Source organism: Echiichthys vipera, assembly GCF_963691815.1.
Source record: "Echiichthys vipera genome assembly, chromosome: 2".
NCBI classification, from domain to species: domain Eukaryota; kingdom Metazoa; phylum Chordata; class Actinopteri; order Perciformes; family Trachinidae; genus Echiichthys; species Echiichthys vipera.
In genome coordinates this window covers 17,725,155-17,742,777 of record NC_139827.1, presented here as the reverse complement: position 1 = coordinate 17,742,777, position 17,623 = coordinate 17,725,155, and the positions used below count along the sequence as shown (strand labels likewise).

The following is a 17,623-nucleotide window of genomic DNA, read 5'->3' as shown; positions in this document are numbered from 1 at the left end:
GCTTATCTAAATAACTCTTTGCTTATATGTATAACTTGGGACACGATGTGACGCATGCGCACACGATGTAATAGCAAGGACTACTAATCGATAATCGAGTGAATCAACGGCGCCTCCCACCGGAATTTATCTCATCACAATGGCAGATAAACCAAACGCCCAGAAAAGGTAAAAATAACGTTAGCCCATTAATAGTGTTTAACTGATTATCTAAAAGTTAATAATAAACAAAATAGTGACTAAATAGCCACAATGAAATAACCATTTAACTAATTAAGACGGAGAGTGAAATGGCTAGCTAGCAGTGTTAGCTAATGTTAACATTTCCACCCTATTTTGTCATGTTTCCTCGCACTGTTTTAAGTTACTGTTGTTGTTTATGTACAGTGTTAAAATCGCCGCTGGAGCCGTAGTTTGTGTTGAAAGTGAAATCAGAGGAGATGTCACCATAGGTAAGATGTTTTTCTTTCTTTCACTGGTAGTCATTGCTGACTTGACAGCTTGCATTTCGTTACTTCAAATCAGATTAGGCTCCAATAACTATATATTTAAATGATACGTTTCCTTAGGCCCCAGGACCGTAGTCCACCCAAAAGCTCGTATCATTGCAGAGGCAGGACCTATCGTTATTGGAGAAGGCAATCTGATTGAGGAACAGGCTCTGATCATTAATGGGTAATCCTAGATTGTATCACTCTTGCACATACACGATGGCTAATCTTTGCATATATGTCGTCTCCGTTTTGAAATGATCCTTAACGGCATCATGATAATTACAGGCTTGTTTGTTCTACCCTACAGTTACCCAGAAAACATAACACCAGAGTCTGAGGTGGAGCCAAAGACCATGACCATTGGCATGAATAATGTATTTGAAGTTGGCTGTGGTATCCTTTTGACTCGCGTGACCAGTCTTATTCCAAGTAATGTTATTTAATTTTGAACCATTTAATGAATGATAACTATCACAAATCAATTTTGCCTGAGCTGACAACCAACAGTATCACAAGCCTTGAAGATCGGGGACAACAACGTGATTGAATCTAAAGGTGGGATGTCCGCGTCATTGTTTGCCTTTCAGTGTGTATTCATGTGTGAGCACCTCACTTCAGCAGAGCAGGATGGGACATTCAGATACATAAAGTCACTCACTGTATCAAATATGCTCTATTTTGCTATCTAGCTGACGTTGGTAGGAATGTGATCCTCACCAGTGGCTGTATCATTGGAGCCTTCTGTCAGGTCAACACCTGTGAAGTCATACCTGAGAACACAGTCATCTATGGCTCTGGATGTATGAGGCGCGTTCAGACAGAAAGACCACAGGTACCACAGCATTGCATTACATTACTTGCTAGCAGGTGGACCATTAAAATGTAGGTCTTCTTTTTGAGACAGTGAGAGAGGTGTTTAACTCATTGTTAACTGGAGGCTGTTTGTGTGGTTTTAGATTACATAATAATTGTCAGGTTTTTGTGTTAGTACACCCACCTCTTGTACATGGCATCTGTATAGACAGACAATTTCCGTTTAATAATTCTGGCCAGAGTCAAAAACAGGCGCAGTATAATTCTGATTAAGACAATACTGTACACGAACATGTCCTTTGTGCTGGCAGGTTTCTATAGAAAATATGTCCTGCTATTCTGTTGACAGAGGGATCAACATGATTTAAGTTAGACTGAGCATATGTTGTGTGAAACTAACCAATTCATTTTAGACTATGTAATATTTTAATCAAATGGGGAACAGAACACTAATGTCTGCCAAAAGACAGCAGATTATCTCAATTTGCCTATTTTAAAGATGACTGGAATATTGAGCATAATGGTAAAACCCATAGTTACAGATTTTGGTCATGTTAATATAATCCCAGGTCTTTCCCGACTTTAAAGCAATTGTTCCATGAGCTCCTACATATACTAAAATATTGAGAATAATCATTTCAACGATGCTGTGTATGGTACATACATATACTGTGCATAGTACATACAAGCATAGATTAAAACTCAAACATGCATGCCCTATGTTTTTACAGCCCTTCGCTAACCTAAAAAGTGTGCAATGACTTATTGACACTGAGATTTTGCACATAAATGCATACATCTGCATGCAAGGAAGTACAATGGGACTCTGACTACTGAGTGTTTAACAAACCATAATATATGCAGTTTAATTTTCATTGTTTTGTTTTTTTTCTCCAATAGTCGACTTACTTGTTCAGGAAAACAATGTGGTTTAAGTGGAAGTGGAAGATTTTCAAACATGGTCAATGTTGGAGTTAAAAAGCATTGTGACAAACACTTCCTATGTCCTCATCTTAATATTAACATGTGTTTGGTTGTACAGCCCCAGACTCTTCAGCTCGACTTTCTGATGAAGATTTTGCCGAACTACCACCATTTGAAGAAAACTGTTAAAGCTGGCCACAATGCTAGCTAAAATGTAACTTGATACTGTTTTAATTTGAAAATAGATCTTTCTGGAAGGAAGCATGAATGTATATACTTATATATAATATGTACCTGGCTTCGATACTTTTTGTCACTTACTGATAAATATTTTCTACTCTAACCGCAACACTCAAATAAGAATTTAATCTTTATCTTGCTGTGCCGATATACCCTTTTCTATGATTAATTAAATAACCTAAAAAATGCTGATGGTGTGCTTCAATTACTAGTTTGATCACAGTGGTTACTAGTAATTTCTCCTTGATGCTGTAAATAGTACAGTAAGGAGATATAGGAAAAAGGTTTTCAATGTATATCCACATTTTGAAAAAGGGAAATACCAACAGACATTTTAAGTATGTTCACAGATTCTTAATATGAATTTTATATACAACACTCAAATGTAAGCATTTAAAATGGCAACTAACCTATCCAACACAACTGTTGTCACTGGATCGCATGTAAATCAAGCAAACAAGGCAGTATCCTGTGACAGTGTATTTATTAAAATAAGTTTTAGTATTTTAAACCACTATGCTGCTTGGTGCTGCAAAGTGAAATAATTTAAATACTTCCACCAGAAGTTATGTCCAAGATGTCCCATGCTGGATAAGAGACCTCAATGTAATGCATTGCACAACACAAGCCTGTCTTCTGTTACTCAAATTAAAAGGATGGGAGGTTGCCATCAGATGAGGACCAAAAGCCTCACCACACTTGTTTGTGATGTACTAAATAAAATGAAGAAAAAGTATAATAGTATTTACACACTTCAACCTCATTTACATTTGAAAAGTAAGGTTGCAGCACTTCCTTTGAGAATGGTGGTTTTGGTAACAGTATTTGGTGTCCTAAATTGGTCTCAGTACTCTTTCCCTCCAGTGTCCTCCAGTTGTCACTGATCAATAAACAAACTAAAAAAAAAAGGATTCCACACCACAGTTGCTATTCACTCTATGTAATACAAGACCACTGATCACTGAATGGAGTGCAAAGAAAGGAAAAGAAGCTTGCTTTGACATAACAGACAGCCATGGAAAGTGTTTGTTATGTAGTGTGGCCAGGGTCTCCATCTCCAGCCATGTCTGATTTACAGGTTCTTTTCTGAGGGACATGAAGCGGTGAGGGAAAGGATCTCACTTCTTAACAGGAACACCATCTGAATAATCCTCCAGTACACCTGCCAAATGGTGGTTGTGGCTCTTGAAGTGTCTCTTCCTCTGCCCACCTTGCTTCTTCCTCTTTTGAACTGGTAACTGCAGGGAGCCCAGAAACACAATCAGCACTGCTTAAGGGGCTTGATTAACCAAGTATAAATGTCAACAAACCTTTTATTTCTAGTGAATAAAATCAGGAAAAGTAATTTTGAATTTGGGAATTTAGAAAGAAGATGGGAGACCAGGGGACACTGACCACTTTCTTTGGTCCTGTTTCTTGCATGGAGGAGATGCCTTGTTTCTTCAGGTACTCCTCAATCTTCTCTTCATCCATGGAATCAACTGGAACACTCCTCCACAATTTCTGGAATTCTACAATTAAAAGACAACATTTATGAGCCAGAAACACACCAAATGAGCAGCTGGACACCAAATTATTTAACGATTTTTAACCAAACATGAAATAACAAAACAAAATAAGGCCTGGATCAAGTGGACAAAATGAGTATGCAAGTAGGCTTAAAAACGACTCATATACTGTATATATAGATCAATAATTATATCAGCAAAGAAATAAACATGTTAAAGTAGGGTGTTTTTGATCAACCAAATCAAAAAAGTAGAACATAGCTTATTTTATTTGCCCAGCAGCTTAAACAGAGATATTAAAATGACAAAGAAGAGATTTATCTTAGAATGACATGAAATGGCAAAAATCTAAACTCAAACTTTGTCTGTTAGAGGCTAAAGAGACCAAATTTGACATGTTCTATTTTTAAATGACGACTTTTCATTGACTATCAAAACCTCCAGCAGTCAAATCTTTTAAATACAGGGAGTCATTGACACAGAAATACAGCCAAGACAGACAGACACCGAGAGAAACATTTTACAGTTGACTGGCAAAAAGCTAACTTGTGCTCACCCTCATCTACCACAAACTGGCAGTGCTTGTCATTGTAGAACAGGATCTTCTTCTTATCTGGTCTTGTCACAAAGATGATCTGATCCCCCAAAGCCTGCGAACACGAGAGCTCATGTTTCTGCTAATATGTCCTTACTGTTCAGTCTCCACAGTGTTCACTCATCATATAAAAAAGGTGACACAAAAATGTATATCCCTTCCATTAATAAACATTATGTACAGTAAACATGAGGTGGCATCTTCGTGCAAACATACATGTGTTTTAGCATAAATTACTTATTTATTGTGTGTTACCTTGATGGCCTTGGCTGAGTTGGGCAGCCCCTCCTCTACGTCGTCCAGAAGCACTCCCCCCAGGCCCAGTTGGTCATGTTTGTCCAGCAGCCTCAGTAAGGCTTTCTTGTCCTTCAGGTTGTACTTGGGCTTGAAGCCATACGTTCCATCTCGGACATCAATTTTTGGGTTGTTGACCAAGGCCTGAGATTGTCAGAAAGTGAAGCAGGAGATGTCAGTTTTGGTGGCTACCTTCTTATGTCGCATACAGGATGTTGCAGATGTGGCCCACGTCAGCCTTCAGATGACTTGAGGGAAAATAAGTGTTTTGGGGATTTCAGCTGTAAAACAGGTCTGTAAAATGATGTAGGTCGGACAAGGACATGCATACATATGAGGCGGCTGTGGCTCAGTGGTAGAGTGGGTCGTCTTCCATTCGAGAAATTGGCGGTTAGATCCCCAGCTCCCCCGGTCCACATGTCGAAGTGTCCTTGGGCAAGACACTGAATTGCTCCCCGTACTGCGCATGGGTGTGTAAATGTGGTGTGAATGGTTAGATGGTATGTAGATGTCCACTGCCATGTGTGTGAATGTATGGGTGAATGTGACAAGTAGTGTGAAAGCGCCTTGAGTAGTCAGAAAACAAGAAAGGCGCTATATAAGTACAAGTCCATTTACCATACTCCTGATGATAAGTAATACTTAGTAATATACTTTTTTTTTTTTAAACAGACACACCTCAGTCATGAGCCACTGTTTCTGTTTCATGCTGATGTCAAGAAGTTTGGTCTCATCCAGAATCTCTTCTAGGGTCAGGCAGTGTGTATCGCCATTCTGATGCCTTGTCTGGGTGTTAAGGAAAAAACACAACACAGATTTACATAAAGAGAACACACATATACAGTCAATACATTTTAAAATCTTCCTTAGTGCTTATATTAAAATGCGAGGGTTTCTTTGCTCCCACCTTTGATAGGGTTGCAGCCAAATGTCTACAGTGATTTTGCGCCTGTCACAGTATTTTACATTGTTTAAAACTGTAGTCAACAGATGGCACAAAAAATGCACACATTAAAAGAAAATCTGGCATATTGAGCGTGAGTTCTGCAGCGAGGGATGAGTCAGACAGCTAGTGTGACAAGGCCTGGCTGCCTCTTTGCAGGGTCACAGCAAGATAAACAAGCTGTTTATATACCAAAAGAAAGACTGGGGACGAAATGTTACGCAACCAACACAACTGACTCACTGGGCTGACACATCAGACAATAAGTCAATCTTTTAAAGAGCTTTGATTGAGATGACGACAAGCTTACAATCTAGCAATTAAGAGGATGCTGTTGTGAGAGCTTAAAATAAATTTGAAGCGGAATAATGTCCATGAGTCTGAAACCCTAAATTGTCTAAAACGGTGCTTATTTGCAGAGGCAGAAACTTTAAAGATTAATACAAGTACAACTAAATTGCTAGAGAATGTTCCTTTTTTAAAAAGACAAATTGTCTCTGGAAGCTTACCTTCATATAATTGACTATCTTGGCTAGGCAGCCAAACTTGTACCCAGAGCTTGTCTTGATGTTAAAGTTTCCATTACTTGACTCTGTGGAAAAGAAGAACAGTTTAGGCATAATAGTTAAAGGGCCCATCTATCTATAAAAAAAGGAATCTCTGTGAGTAATTTACATATCACAAGAACCATTCATCTGATCTACTTCCCACTTAGCAGGTGTATTGCCAGGGACCCAGTGATGTGCAAAGTAAACAAAAATGTTTGTTCTGTGGGTCCAGAAAAATCTACCCATATGATCCAAGGCCATTTCTGTCTAGATCATTTGTCCATCATTTTAAAAATTGTGTCCATTTTTTTTTCCATTACACAATTTTGAGCATCAACACCAAATTTGTTACAGAAAATCTCTGGAAAAAGGTACTTTTTTATTTTTGACGTTCCATACAGTTTTGCTACAGTTAGCCCTAGTTTGCTCAAATGCTGTGGGCAGGACATGTCACATCTCCTGAACACTTTGATCTATTGCAACCACAATAGGTGGACATATATGTGTAGATAAAGATATGTTGTCTAAGTAGGCATCACAAAGTTGGTGCCATTTAGCCAATAGTTGGTGCTCTAGCACCATCTTCTAACAATAAAGGAATGGATCTGTGTGTGTGTACAGTATGCATGTATGACTGTCCTTCACATATCTCAAACACACAAACACACACTATATATAAGATTGGGTCTTTTCATGGGATTTGTTGACAATTAGAAAAAATAAAGAACATCACCAGTATTATTCTTTAATTTAACAAAAATACACAGAAGCACTAAAAGAACGTAATCTAATGAGAATGATTTGAAGTCCTGCCAGCTGGTCCTACTCTCTGTTGGAGTCAAAACAATGTTGCTCCCCCCTTGAGGCTGAGTCTGAGGTCTGGTCTGGACTCAGCACTCTCCAATCAAAACTGTAACAGGCACTGATTCATGAATGATGCATGGTGTGGGCGGGCTCTTCTGTTGCTGTGAGCTGCACTGTGGGCTGGACACTGAAATTGTGACAGGCCAGTTAACGAATGGTGCAGAGGCAGGGCTTAAAGAAAAGAGCCAATGATATAGAGAAGCCCATGCTGTTCAGCTGAGACACGAAGAGCTGCAAGGAGTGGCGGAGGGAGCGAGCAAGTGCACGAGCGTCGGCTGAAAGTGCATGAGCGTGCCAAGGAGGAAAACTGGCCGAGGAGTGAACGCGGAGGAGGGAGAGAGTGGGAGACAGAGCGATAGGTGGAGCACCAAAGACAGGAGAGTGCATCTGTTGACTTGCATCTTCTAGAGACTGAGCCAGACACACAGGTGAGTCTGCATATTTTTCAGAATAGCATCATAATAATGTGTGTGTGTGTGTGTGTGTGTGTGTGTGTGTGTGTGTGTGTGTGTGTGTGTGTGTGTGTGTGTGTGTGTGTGTGTGTGTGTGTGTGTGTGTGTGTGTGTGTGTGTGTGTGTGTGTGTGTGTGTGTCTCATCAACAGATCATAACAATCAACAGTATGAATTTAAGCTACAGGCTCTTCTTTTTCTCACTGTGTAGCTGGGACTATAAGGGTTTTTTCGAGTGTAATCCAGCATCAACAGGGTAAATTATACATTTTTAAATGCAGCAGATTACTTATGAAGCCAATTCCTTCTGCATTAAAGAAATACAAAATTGCAAATCACTATATCTATACCAATGTATGTGAAGAAATGTAATTACAAATTTGACAATAGCCAAGCTAAGAGCTTTAGGTGCCAGTTGTAATATTAAGGCCAAAGCTGAACATACACGCAATGGATTAAATAAACATGAAGCTGTCTGTCTGCACTCTTCTTGCTAGAATATCAAACATCACAAACTGTGTGTTTCTCTGTCTGTCTGTGTGAGTGCCTGTGTGAGTGCCTGTGTGTGTGTGTGTGTGTGTGTGTGTGTGTGTGTGTGTGTGTGTGTGTGTGTGTGTGTGTGTGTGTGTGTGTGTGTGTGTGTGTGTGTGTGTGTGTGTGTGTGTGTGTGTGTGTGTGTGTGTGTGTGTGTGTGTGTGTGTGTGTGTGTGTGTGTGTGTGTGTGTGTGTGTGTGTGTGTGCGGTCAGAGACAGTGGGGCCAGAGCAGAGAGCAAAGTATGATCCTACAACACCTTTTAGGAGCCTGACCGGGGTGGGGCTCAATTTGTTAGATAACAGATGCTGTAGGGAGCCATTTTTTGTATGTGTGTATGTTACTGCTTTGACAAAAGAGTGGAGCAGAGAGACCATGGGGGTGTTGGGGGGGGGGGGGGGGGCAATGCTAGACGAGACAAATTAGTAAAAAGAGGTTGTTGTCATGGCAATGAAGTTGATATTATGAGCTGGATCTGCAGAAGAGGATGCTAAAGAGGGAGTTACCTCCTATAAACTATCAACTCACAGTAAATTTAATTAACTGTGTGGCCCCTTGATTATGATTTTTCTGCCTTAATACATAGCACACTTTAAATTATACCGTCAAAGTGTAAGTATGTTAAGACTTACGGCATTTCCTGAGGTGAAAACCTCTTGAGAACTGAAGTCACATCACATTACAGTAGTAACACGGAAAAAACAAGTTATCGTCACACAAAGAGCATCCAGCTGTCTCAACTGACCTCATTCAGGGCATACGCAAATCTATCCATCATTAATTCACACATGTATTTTTATACACAGTAAGCCCAGTTACAGTTATACGACTGTAAAAGAAATACACACACAAAAATGTAACCGTATAGGATTAGCCTGGTGAAAAGAGAAGCACTTACACCCCCTCTTAACTCAGTTCTGTGGTTCACTCAAGTAATCTGGGTCACCTTCCTTCCTTGGTCTCAGTATGTGATAAAAATGTCTATGGCTGTGTGTGCATACGTGTGTTTAGAGCATGTTTGTGGACCCGTGTGAACGCGTGTGTGGGCAGAGGTACTGGCACACTGATACCCTAAGCAAAGGATAGCTGAATAGGGACAGAACCTCTTGTAGAACACCTTTTAACTTCATTATTAGAATGCGATTACTTAACCTCAACATATGTCAGGTGTTAAGTCAAAATTGTTGCAAACCAAGCATAGATGCCACGTTTCTCTGTGCACCCATCCTCTGCCACCAGGCTTTTAGGTCTATTTTTGTTGAGAGCAGATGGCCTCAATAGGGTTTATGCTCTTTTGCAAAAAAACCTTTTTCTCTAATAACACATCGTCCTCTCATTTAACTAACAATTAGGTAATCACTAGAGAGTTAGACTATGTCCTTGTCAAATTATATATTAGCTGTGTAAAAGTGAAAATGAAATCAGGCAAATTGTCTGTAGAGATTCTTTCTTTTTTGTTTATTAGATATTCCTCTACTTTCATTTTTTAAGTGTAAGTATTTTACAACTATCTCTCTCTAATTAAGTCTCCTTACTGCTGTCACCATCTAGCAATGAAACCCAACACCAAACACTGTCACAGGCGTTAATCTGTTTTTCTACCTGTTTTTGTAGCTCCAAACCAGAAATCATGGCCAACATCACTACCACTATACATCCAAGTAACCTCCCATGGCACCCAGAGGCAGCCCCTCTCGCCCACGTCTCCTTGCAGGTCCAGGAGGTCTACCCTTTCCACGATGGATGGAATGTGGCCTGCTTCATCATCCTTATGCTCTTCATCCTCACTGTCGTGTCTCTGGCTGCTTTGGCTGTACTATATGAGCTTCTGGACTGTGGCTGCTGTGCCAAAGGGAAGACACATCACCAGCTACAGGAGGAGGGGCCCGGAAGCTGCGGCAAGCTCATGACCAGCATTTGCAAGGAGCCTGAATCCTGCACTGAAGTGGTATAGGGACGGCAAGGTTTTCAGTGCTGAACCACAGCGTTGAGAAAAGCCCAGAGAAAAGTACTTTTAAAAGTGCCCAATAAGGGTTGCAGTGCTCACAGTTAAAAGGATGTGGAAGGAAAAGACTAGATAAGGATACAGAACAATGTAAAAAAGGAAGGGGGCAATTTGTTATTGATTTGGAGTCTCATTAACTTTTAATTTCAGTTGGGAGGATATCTTCACATCTATATCACTACCACTTAACACACAGGGTAGACCCTGAAAGCCCTAATTTACACCAGTGACACAACCATAAGGAAGAAAGAGCACCCAAGTACTCTAATAATAATAACAATAATAGCCCTATTAGTGTGGCTTTGTTAACATAAAAACACTAACAAGTCACAATATCAGTTAGTTTTAACAAGCAAGTATTCTTCTGCCCTGTGAGTACAGCATGTACCTGTGAGCCGACTGTAAAATACAAATGAGCTCCAATGAGACGTGGTAACAAAGATACAAAGATAGAAAAATGCTGGCCAAACCTAGAGACTTGAATATCTTAACTTCCCAGCAGGACCTTATGAGCAACAGACAAATGATCAAGCTGAGGTGGACAACATTGTTGCTTTGAATAAAGCCTGTTTCTCTGTTCTTTACTAAACTGTATACCAGTGTTGTCAACATGTTTCGCATTGCAACATTATATCAAGACCAATGACAATTGTAGGCTGCAGAGTGATGTATTTTTTGATGTCATATTGAGAACAATGTATGAGTTAATTGGCCTTACCACAAAATGCCTAATAAATTGCCAATTAATTATGTACAAGCCTTTGTTTCTGCTAAGAGAACAGACATGGAAAGGAAACAGGAAAGGGAAGATACATGAAGTGTTTCACGGTAGAGTTTAGACTGGCCTAAACTATAGTGCCAGGAAGAAGAATACGTGTTTTATTGTTGCTAATATTTTGCAAATTTTCACTTTAAATTCTCAAATGGTTCAACAGAGCCTCCAGATTCTCAAAGTACAGTCCTGACTGACTATAACCATTTGTGCTGACATTGGGGTGTGCCTCCACTGCTGTGCTAGTTGGAAGTGCTTCTCCATTAGGCATAGATCAGGTCATATACAGTCTATCTTGGCCAAAAATGTGATATTGTTATGTACTAGAGTGGACATTTATCAGAGAAGCACAGTTTCTATTTCGGTATTTACTTGTATGCATGTGTGGGTGTGTGTTGAACACAACGGTGATAACACTGCAGCTTTCGCTCTAATCGACTTTTGAATATATAACTCTTAAGCAACCTGGGACAACATTAGACCCGGTCTAATTCTTTCATTTTAACTCAACTCCCTCGTATTCCTCAAACTATTTGTTTTTAACAATGTTCTGACAGCAGAACATTTTTTTTATTTTAAGCAAGATCTCCAGAGAGTTAAAGTATGTAAGAGAGTTACATTTTATTATTCACTGTAAATTGGATTCAAATGGTAGCAGATGATTTTGTGTTTACCCTGTTTAGCCTCATGATGGCACTGTGGTCTCACTGTTAATGATGAATAAATACAAACAACCATGAAAAAGTTTGCTAACTGTCTCAGTAACACAGCAGTGCAGTAGCTGGGTGTCAGATAGTGCAAAGCAGCATTTTCTTTGATATCAGAAGGTTTCGATAACAGTGGCTGTCGAGATCAAGATGTACCAGAGGCTACTGATCCTGAGCAATTTGTTTTTGTGCCATTTAACAATCAGATGATTTAAATGTAGAACTGGAGCATGAGAATGACAAAGCTAGCTGAATGTGACAACGGTCAAGATACCGTCCAAGTAGTGGTCCAAAGGACTGATGAGGGAACATTTTAAAGCTACCTCAACTGCCTAGAAATGACTGTTATGCAAGAAGTTATCCTGTCCAAATTTCCAACTTGGGAAGCCAGAATATCTTACAAGTGTTGCACATTCCGAGGACACCTTGGCCTTCAGCTGTTGTGGTCATGCTGGAGAAAAGCAAAGACGACTTCCAACGCCTTTGGTTTTTACAAAAACAGAACCACTTCAGCTGAGGAACTCCCACAAAAATACTGGAGAGATGCCACATCTGTCCATCCACACTCGACCGTCAAAAACAAGTGAAGCATTGCCTGAAGTGTGCACAACCGCGTTGACATGACCACAAGCAAATGACTGAGATATGTGACCAGTGTGCAGCTGATTTGGTTTAGATATGTGCAAGTCCATGAGAAGTAATGAAAGCCTTTCAATCAATAAATCATTTTTTTCATTTTCTGATCAATCATCACTTTAAAATCTGTATTGCACAAACATATGAACCCACATTGACGTGTGCATGCAACAAGGCCTCATTACTTGCTGGGAACTTCATAGCTTGTATGTTTACATACATACAAAACTGTGATACATCCAACCAAAAGAGGAGTGGCTATTTTGTTATATATAATTTTATCATTCAAATTGTTCTCTGATCATTTAGAAAGTCAGGAGGAATAAACTAACAGAGAGACACGTTATTTTGGAGGAGCTAATTTGAATAGAAAACAAAACAAAAATGCAGTGGCTTGGACAGGCGGTCTCATGTTTGATCGTGCTGTTAAAATTACAACCATTTGCCCCCCGGGGACAAATAAAGTTTTTTGAATTGAATTGAATTGAATAAGATTGATATTGCATTGGTCACTGTAATGGCATTATCGCCACTAAACATGTTGATTGGTGCATCTCTCTACTGATATAGAATCGTGCATTACAATGATACTGTATGTCAGCTGCACTATGGCTTCCATCCCTACACAACTCGCTAAGAATATACAGTATATATAATCTCCTTTACTTACCAGCGTTGTGTTTGGACCCAGAGGAGCTCTCTCTGTCAATTTTGGGCTTCTTCTTCTTATGTGAGTCAGAGGCAGCCTGTCTTTTCTCTACAGCTGGAGTGGACAGAGCTCTTTTCTTGAACAGCTCCCTCTCCCTCAGTAGAGCTGGATCCATGCTAGATGGTAGGGCACAAAACATATTTTGTGCATGTGATTCCTCAGAAATGACTGTCTCTCTCCAGACAGTTCATATAACCTAGATACTTTTCATCATGCAACAAGGCAAACAAAAATAATGAATCAGTTTCCATATCTGTACAAAAAGCATTGCTAGGTTGACCAGTCTGGGGTCTCTGGGAAAAAAATGTGCTAAGACCCCATTGACACGCTAACCTCCACCCTCTGTATATGTTCTCAATCGCCTGCAAGTTCCCGGCAAGAGCAGTGCACAGAGCACATGCAAGCTTCATTATTTCTGAACTCCTATGCTGGTATCACACTGACCTGGCCCTTGATTGTGTCAACTGGTCATTTTATTTGTTATATGTTTATTCCGTTTGGAAATGCAGACTTGACTGGAACCAGAGGTGCCACTTGCCAGCCAGCAAGGCAGGCAACTGCTTGGGGCCGCAGTAGATCAATGTTTATACTCATATTTTGAAAATAATGTTTACATTTTGCATTATTTTTATAATCAGACTCTAGAATCGCCTGTGAATAGAAACAATATAAAGCACATTGGGTTTGATTTTTTCCATAGCTGAACTTTACTTTTGTAACATCACCACAGTAGTAAACGGTACCAGCGACCAGAAGCTAAACCGGGAGGACATGTAAATATTGCAAGAACCCGAATGATCAGCGCCATGTTAAATTGGCGTTAGAGGAAAAGGGTTAAGAGCAAGCTAACGGTACCATTAGCTAGTTCGTTTGCCAGCCGGGTAAGTAAAGTACCTACTCAACGTTGGTCTTTCATTGTTCTATGTTAGCCTGTCGTTGTTGCTTTGTGTTAATGTTAACCCACAAAATAACCATGGATAACGTTATCTACTTCATCAAACGTAGCCGACTAACGTTACTTTGGTTATTTGGATAACAACATAGGTACCGTCAAACAAACGTAACGACCCAGTGCGACACTTGGCTGGTTAGTTAGCGTTATCTCAGTGAGCATACCTGACACTTTGTTCCTGCTCTCGGAGAAAGTGACTGGTTTAGTCAGCGAGGACTCACGTTATCGAAGTCCGAAAGCTGTCGAACAGAAATGCTTCGTTCAGTAATCCGCCGCTCTATTGTCTTCCTTTAGTGATGGCAGTAGTAAACATTAGCTAACGTTAACTAACTTCATTCACAACACATCTATTTTTTTTCCTCATGCTTCACTTCCGTTTTGTGTTCGATTTGTCGGACATCAACAGCGAATCCTTGGAGACGTCATCACGTGCAGAACTAGAAGAAAGAGCATAAACGCAGGTCCAGTGCATACAGAGACCTAGAAGCCTCGGCCTATGTGAATGATATATTGTTAATTCTTTGTAGAGATTTGATTTATTGATTTGCACACAATCATTCAAATTCAAAGCAATGTACCATACAACACAACCAATATATCTTTCACATGGAAAGGGAAAAGAGTATGTGCTAGAGAGGTCAGAAACCAGAGGTGTAACCTCACCAGGTCACTAAAACTCATTTATGATAAAATTGTACATTTTGTACATTGTATTGATAAAATATGCACTAGTATAGTAGCTTTATACATCAATGCGTAGGCTACGACAAAAGAAAAACTATTATTGAAAATATTTTTTCTCAGAAGACAAGATAAGCGAAACTATATGATAGATAAACTTTTCTCATTAAATGTGAATGAATGGTAATGGTAAGAATTGCTGCAAAAAGAAGCTAGGCCTAAATATAATGGAGCGTCATATTTTAAAGGAGCTCCAGTTTCATCTGTTGTTGTTGGTGGTGGTGGTGGTGGTGGTGGAAGTGGTGGTTTATGGTTGACTATCACACAGGTCATGAATTGGAAAGTATCCACAAACCCTATCCATAGACTGGTATAGTCTATACAGTCTATAGTTACAGTCTGTGACTATGACAAATGCTGGGGTCTCCAAGGGGTAAATGGCAAAAGAGCACCACTTAGTGGATCATTTGAGCTCATAGAACTAGATCCATCCCAGTTTTGTAACCTCTAAAAACATATTTGGCTGAATCAAAGGGGAGAATTTTTTGTCTGGAAAATAGTGACTCCAAACCATGCAGAGAAGCTCTCTATTCTGATTCTCAAGTTGATCATAAACAAACCTTGTATCTCCAAACTGAACATGAATGCTTTTTTTTTTTTTTATGTGAGGAGATCATAAATAAAGATGTGACATACTATCAGGTACAAGGCAGTAAATACAAAAAGAAAACCTCTAATTTACATCAAAAAATGCAATAAAAGATCTGTGTCTGTCAAAATGACATCTGCAGTTTGGGTGTGTGGGGAAGCCAGAGAGTGCAATGATGAAAACCCTGGCATCCACTGTGTAAGAAGGAATGCTGTGGCTTTGCAGTGTTCCGGGGATTAATGTGCGGAGGAGTTTAGATGTGAGGCCCTTACAGCAGCACTCCTAACCCACTGGTGTCTCTGGCATCTTTTCAAAGAAAAATTCCACTCCCTAAAGGAATTGACTCTTATTATGTGCCTATAGTGCAACTTTGGCCACGACTGAGGCTATAATATATTCTGCACATTGATCAATAAATATGATTTAGCCTCACTTGTCATTACTGCCTGTATTCAGAGATGTGCCATGTGGGAGGCTGGAGCTGGTGAACATTTAAAAAGGCCATAATGTCCGCACTACAGAGACAGTTGTTGTGAAATCGAGTACTTCAGTTCATCTAACTGAAGCCGGACTCTGCCGACTGAAGAGGGAAGGGAAATTTACCACTGGGTAATCAAGTGAGAGAAGAGGTGAGATAAGGCTGCAGCATAACCAGGTCACCAAAGCAAATAGAGAGCTAAGCACTCAGGAGCAGCAGAGCGAGGAATATAAGATACAGTAGAGCCGGACCATACTGCTAAACTCAAACCGCACGAGGGGAATAGAGAGCATTTTTTTTCCAAAGTGGTTGTCAAGTCCTGCCCATTCATAAGCTTTCAAACATAGATTAATTTGCAAGGGATTTACCATAAAATATGCCGTCTTGTATTATTTAAGCCTTAAGCAGTAACTTGTTTCAATGAAAGCCCCTATATAAACATAAAGAAGCATTTCACAGCTTTCTTCTTTTGGTTTAATTGGCTTAAACATACTGTGAGAGTGTTTTCATTGTGAATTCTGGGCTCTCACATTAAAATCCCCTTCCTCAGACACAGACACTTATACATTAATAAAATGGTTAAATCCCGATTAGTACAAGGAAGTGTGTGGCATCACTCTTTCCACATATTTCAAAACACAGAGAAGGAAAAAACACATTATTTCTCTCATACTGTTTGAATATACCTGTATTCACCCTCTGTTTGAAACGTTCTTTTAGCGGCTGTCTCTTTAAGACCCTCTCCTGAAAAAGTCTTCATATGCACTCCAGGCGTCTCCGCACCACCACACACACTGCAACAGGAGAATGACTGTAACGACACTGCACTTTCTACCTATATATAGTACAGTTGTGACATCACAGCCGTACAAAAGTCCGGACAGTTCATTCAAAGAAACAGTTTCTGAATATGGGCTCCATTTCTCTGTGGATTGAGAGATTTTGATACTTTTTATAGTATTTTATATAGCACCTGCTTTATAATACAAACAGACATGGAAATCTCAATTTTTACAATATGTGACCTTGAAAGAAATCTAAAGAACAATTTTACAAATACTGTATATTCAACACAATCATTTTGTAAATAAAAATGACTCACTTACAAATGTTGCCAGTTCTTCAGCAGTCTTCAGGTCTATATCAACACACAACCCTGCCTATGAAGTATGGTGTCTGTGATTCAAAATGGGTAAAATATCAAATAATGTTGAAAAACTACAAATTTGAAAGTTTGTAGTAATGCATCCACACCAGACATAGATACTGTACATGTTCCCTGAATTGTTTTTTACAACCCACTGTGAGAGAAAATTACCATATTTGAAACTGAGTTTGCTTTCCTTTGTCCAGACTATAGGCTGCCTGGTTATCCCTCATGTATTTGTCATAAGGATGTCATGTAAAGTAAGCACGGTGCAACAGCTCTCTGAATACTTTTGATGTGGATTGTATTTTCAGTTTTAAAAGCCTTGCCTTTCTTTCCCCGTTTTTATATAATAATAATAATCATTATGACCTCTGGTGTGCTTGTGTGTGTCCTTGGTCGGGCATATTTTTCCAAAATTTATGTTCAGTCCTCATATAACCAATATTGCAGGGAACCCTTAATGTGCAGGTACAGAACAGGACATAAACACAGACATCAGTTCATCCAACATTCAGATGCTCATGCGGATCAGAGAACAAATTAGCATCTCCAAAACTCCTAATTAATGATTCAGCAGGCCAGTCAAAGAAGTGAGCCCACATGAATGATTAAATATGTGCTAACCTAATTTAGAGCCTAATCCATAATGAATGAATTACGCTGTTTAGTCCTAGCAG

General features: G+C 39.6%; 3 protein-coding genes across 3 annotated transcripts; 2 read left to right on the top strand and 1 right to left on the bottom strand.

Moving 5' to 3' along the window:
• Positions 1–102: 102 nt before the first annotated feature.
• On the top strand, positions 103–2,753 carry LOC310962432 (dynactin subunit 6-like). Its single transcript, XM_083934897.1, has 7 exons — positions 103–168; positions 388–452; positions 570–675; positions 802–887; positions 1,002–1,049; positions 1,184–1,326; positions 2,350–2,753. Exons 1-7 carry the CDS (start codon positions 140–142, stop codon positions 2,440–2,442), a joined length of 570 nt encoding a protein of 189 aa, XP_083791023.1. The 5' UTR covers positions 103–139; the 3' UTR covers positions 2,443–2,753.
• A 230-nt stretch (positions 2,754–2,983) lies between these two features.
• Positions 2,984–14,338, bottom strand: gtf2e2 (general transcription factor IIE, polypeptide 2, beta). The gene is made up of 8 exons (XM_083934887.1): positions 14,153–14,338; positions 12,998–13,152; positions 6,321–6,403; positions 5,547–5,654; positions 4,830–5,012; positions 4,536–4,629; positions 3,867–3,982; positions 2,984–3,709 (listed from the first exon to the last, which is right to left on the bottom strand). The coding sequence occupies exons 2-8, from the start codon at positions 13,149–13,151 to the stop codon at positions 3,590–3,592; spliced, it is 858 nt and encodes a 285-aa protein (XP_083791013.1). The 5' UTR covers position 13,152; positions 14,153–14,338; the 3' UTR covers positions 2,984–3,589.
• smim18 (small integral membrane protein 18) lies at positions 7,504–10,287 on the top strand. Its single transcript, XM_083934911.1, has 2 exons — positions 7,504–7,651; positions 9,822–10,287. Exon 2 carries the CDS (start codon positions 9,838–9,840, stop codon positions 10,159–10,161), a length of 324 nt encoding a protein of 107 aa, XP_083791037.1. The 5' UTR covers positions 7,504–7,651; positions 9,822–9,837; the 3' UTR covers positions 10,162–10,287.
• Positions 14,339–17,623: the final 3,285 nt, after the last annotated feature.